This window comes from Sinocyclocheilus rhinocerous, unplaced genomic scaffold (genome assembly GCF_001515625.1).
Source record: "Sinocyclocheilus rhinocerous isolate Xijiao unplaced genomic scaffold, SAMN03320098_v1.1 scaffold149, whole genome shotgun sequence".
Lineage (NCBI taxonomy): Eukaryota > Metazoa > Chordata > Actinopteri > Cypriniformes > Cyprinidae > Sinocyclocheilus > Sinocyclocheilus rhinocerous.
This window is the reverse complement of record NW_015654504.1, coordinates 8039-11241: the sequence shown is the minus strand read 5'-3', so window position 1 is coordinate 11241 and position 3203 is coordinate 8039. Positions and strand designations below refer to the sequence as shown.

The window sequence follows — 3203 nt, the reverse complement described above, 5'->3', positions numbered from 1 at the left end:
GCCAATCACAACGCATTGGATAGCTGGCCAATCAGAGCACACCTCGCTTTTTCAGACCGATGAGCTTTGTAAAAATCGACGCGTTTCAGAAAGGCGGGGCATAGGGGAGAAACAATAATGTACAGTATGTGGAAAATAATGTGTTTTTTTAACCTTAAACCGCATAAACACATTTCATTACACCAAATACACAAAATAATGTTCTTTTTAGCAACATCGTATGACCCCTTTAAGGTAGAATAGTTATTTGGTGTAATATTTTGTAGCTCATCCAGATTTACGATTTTAGATCATCATTTAATTGTGTCTGAACTCATTAGGTAAGATGAAGTGAAACACACACACACACTCACACTGGACGGCGCGCTGCAGGACTTTCCTCTGCTGGCACATGAGCGTCTGGAGTTTCTCTGGAGAGACTGAACCCTGGGACAGATCCAGCATGAGCCGCGGGTCTGAAACCGGTCCAGAACAATCACATGTGACTGATGCTCAGAGTGAATGTTCAGAATGATGAGTGTGTGTGTGTGTGTGTGTGTACCTCTGTTCTCCTGCATTATGTAATCTACAGGGTTGCTGACGGCGGACAGGGAACACGCTGGCATCAGAAACACCACACTGATCTTCTGCAGACGCGCGTCAGAGACGTCCAGAGACTCGAGAGAGTCTGGAAGCAGCTTCACATCTGAAAAACACACATTTACTTTGTCTTCTAACAAAATGAATTTCTCTGACCTCTATTTTCTAACCAAGGACTAACCAGCATCCCACCCCCTGTTATTATGAGCATGTATTTCATGTTTTTATTTCATATAAGGAATATTTATCCATCTTTCCTACTGTATACTATAAATATTGTGCTGCCTAAATTGACGTTTTGTATGCTAAATTAGCATTTAACTTTTATGTGTTTAAATTTTCATTTTTTCATTTGTTTTTTCTCTTTAAATTAGCATTGATTTCAAGCAAAAAAAAAATTCTTTTTGTGGTTTTGATTTTAGCTTCAGTTTTAGTTAACTATAATAACCCTGAAATATATATACTGATATGATGTAGATGAACTCAAAATATCGCAGTAATCACAATAAAAAAAATGGTTTTGTTAGAAAGACATAATTTAGTCATGAACCATTTTGTCTTAGTGAACGTCCCCAAAGGGAGTTATTTCTTCTGATTCAGACCCCAAGAGACGTGTATTAGCATTTTTACCACAGAAATATACCAAGGTCACACACATGTTTGAGTCAAACCTTCACCGGTGTCTCTCTATCATCGTCCTGGAGGAGCTCATTTGTGCATTTACATTCATGCATTCAGCAGAAACGTTTATGTAAAGCAACTTAAACTGCATTCCATATATACATTTTTATCAGTTCCTGCATTCCCTGGGAATCAAAGCCCTGCACCTGCCACTGCTTACATTACAGCAAAACAGGGACGCACAAAATTTACATTATATTCACATTTATTCATTTAGCAGATGCCCTTATCCACAGCAGCTTACAAATGAGGAACAACACAAACAATTTATCATAAGAGCCATAACATGTAATAAGAGATATATCTGCATCATATCAGTTAGCTGAGTGTTGTGTGGAAACCCAAATAATCAATCAGATCCATTGGTTTTAACTCGCTGAGCATCCCAGCGGTTTCTCTCCTATTATTATGAATAACCTGCCTGATTTATCTCAACTGCTCTGTGTACCCATAAGTACACATGAACTAGACGAAATGACTAGCAACATGGGCACTATCTTCTCTAATACATTAGAAGCTGTTGCCCCCATCAAATTGAAAAAGGTTAGAGAAAAACGTACTGCGCCATGGTACAACAGTAATACCCATTCTCTCAAGAAAAAAACTCGTAGTCTTGAGCGCAAATGGAGAAAAACTAACTTGGAAGTTTTTAGAATTGCGTGGAAAAACAGTATGTCCAGCTATAGACAGGCTCTAAAAGCTGCCAGGGCCGAGCATATCCACAAACTCATAGAAAATAACCAAAACAATCCAAGGTTTTTATTTAGCACAGTGGCTAGATTAACAAATAACCAGACGCCACCCGATCTACATATTCCCTCACAGTTTAATAGTAATGACTTTATGAATTTCTTCACTGATAAAATAGATAACATCAGAAATACAATAACAAATGTAGATTCTACAGCGTATAATACTTCAGCTTCATTCATCGCACCAAAAGATAAACTGCAGTGCTTTACAATTATAGGACAGGAAGAGCTAAATAAACTTATCACTGCATCTAAACCAACAACATGTCTGTTAGATCCTGTACCCACTAAATTACTGAAAGAGTTGTTACCTGTAGCAGAAGAACCGCTTCTCAATATTATTAACTCGTCGTTGTCTTTAGGTCACGTCCCAAAACCATTCAAGCTGGCGGTTATTAAGCCTCTTATTAAGAAACCACAACTAGATCCTAGTGAACTGGCAAATTACAGACCCATCTCAAATCTTCCTTTTATGTCTAAAATTTTAGAAAATGTTGTGTCTGCTCAATTGTGCTCCTTCCTGCAAAAAAATTATCTCTATGAAGAATTTCAGTCAGGTTTCAGGCCCCACCATAGCACAGAAACTGCACTTGTTAAAATTACAAATGACTTGCTTCTTGCGTCAGACCAAGGCTGTATCTCATTGCTAGTTTTACTTGATCTTAGTGCTGCGTTCGACACTATAGATCATGACATACTCATAGATCGATTACAAAACTATACAGGTATTCAAGGGCAGGCTTTAAGATGGTTTAGATCCTACCTGTCCGATCGCTACCATTTTGTTCATTTAAATGGGGAGTCATCTCGATTATCACCAGTAAAATATGGAGTGCCACAAGGATCTGTCCTAGGTCCTCTGCTATTTTCGATATACATGTTGCCCCTTGGTAATATTATTAGAAAATACGGGATTAGTTTCCACTGTTATGCTGATGATACTCAACTATATATCTCAACAAGACCAGATGAAACTTCTAAATTATCTAAGCTAACAGAGTGTGTTAAAAATGTAAAAGATTGGATGACCAATAATTTTCTCCTATTAAATTCGGATAAGACAGAGATATTACTTATTGGACCAAAAGACAGTACACCGAATCTCGTGGATTACAATTTGCAACTAGACGGATGTACTGTTACTTCCTCTACAGTCAAAAATCTGGGTGTTATATTAGATAGCAACTTGTC

General features: G+C 37.8%; 1 protein-coding gene across 1 annotated transcript in view; it reads right to left on the bottom strand.

Annotated features, from left to right (window-relative positions):
- Positions 1 to 649, bottom strand: part of LOC107717314 (putative methyltransferase NSUN7) — a 34147-nt gene extending 33498 nt beyond the window's left edge. The window contains exons 1-2 of the mRNA XM_016524015.1: positions 542 to 649; positions 354 to 455 (exon numbers count right to left, since the gene is read on the bottom strand). Of these exons, the coding sequence (XP_016379501.1) occupies positions 354 to 455; positions 542 to 605 (166 nt within the window). The 5' untranslated portion in view covers positions 606 to 649. The remainder of the gene's footprint in view (positions 1 to 353; positions 456 to 541) is intronic.
- Positions 650 to 3203: the final 2554 nt, after the last annotated feature.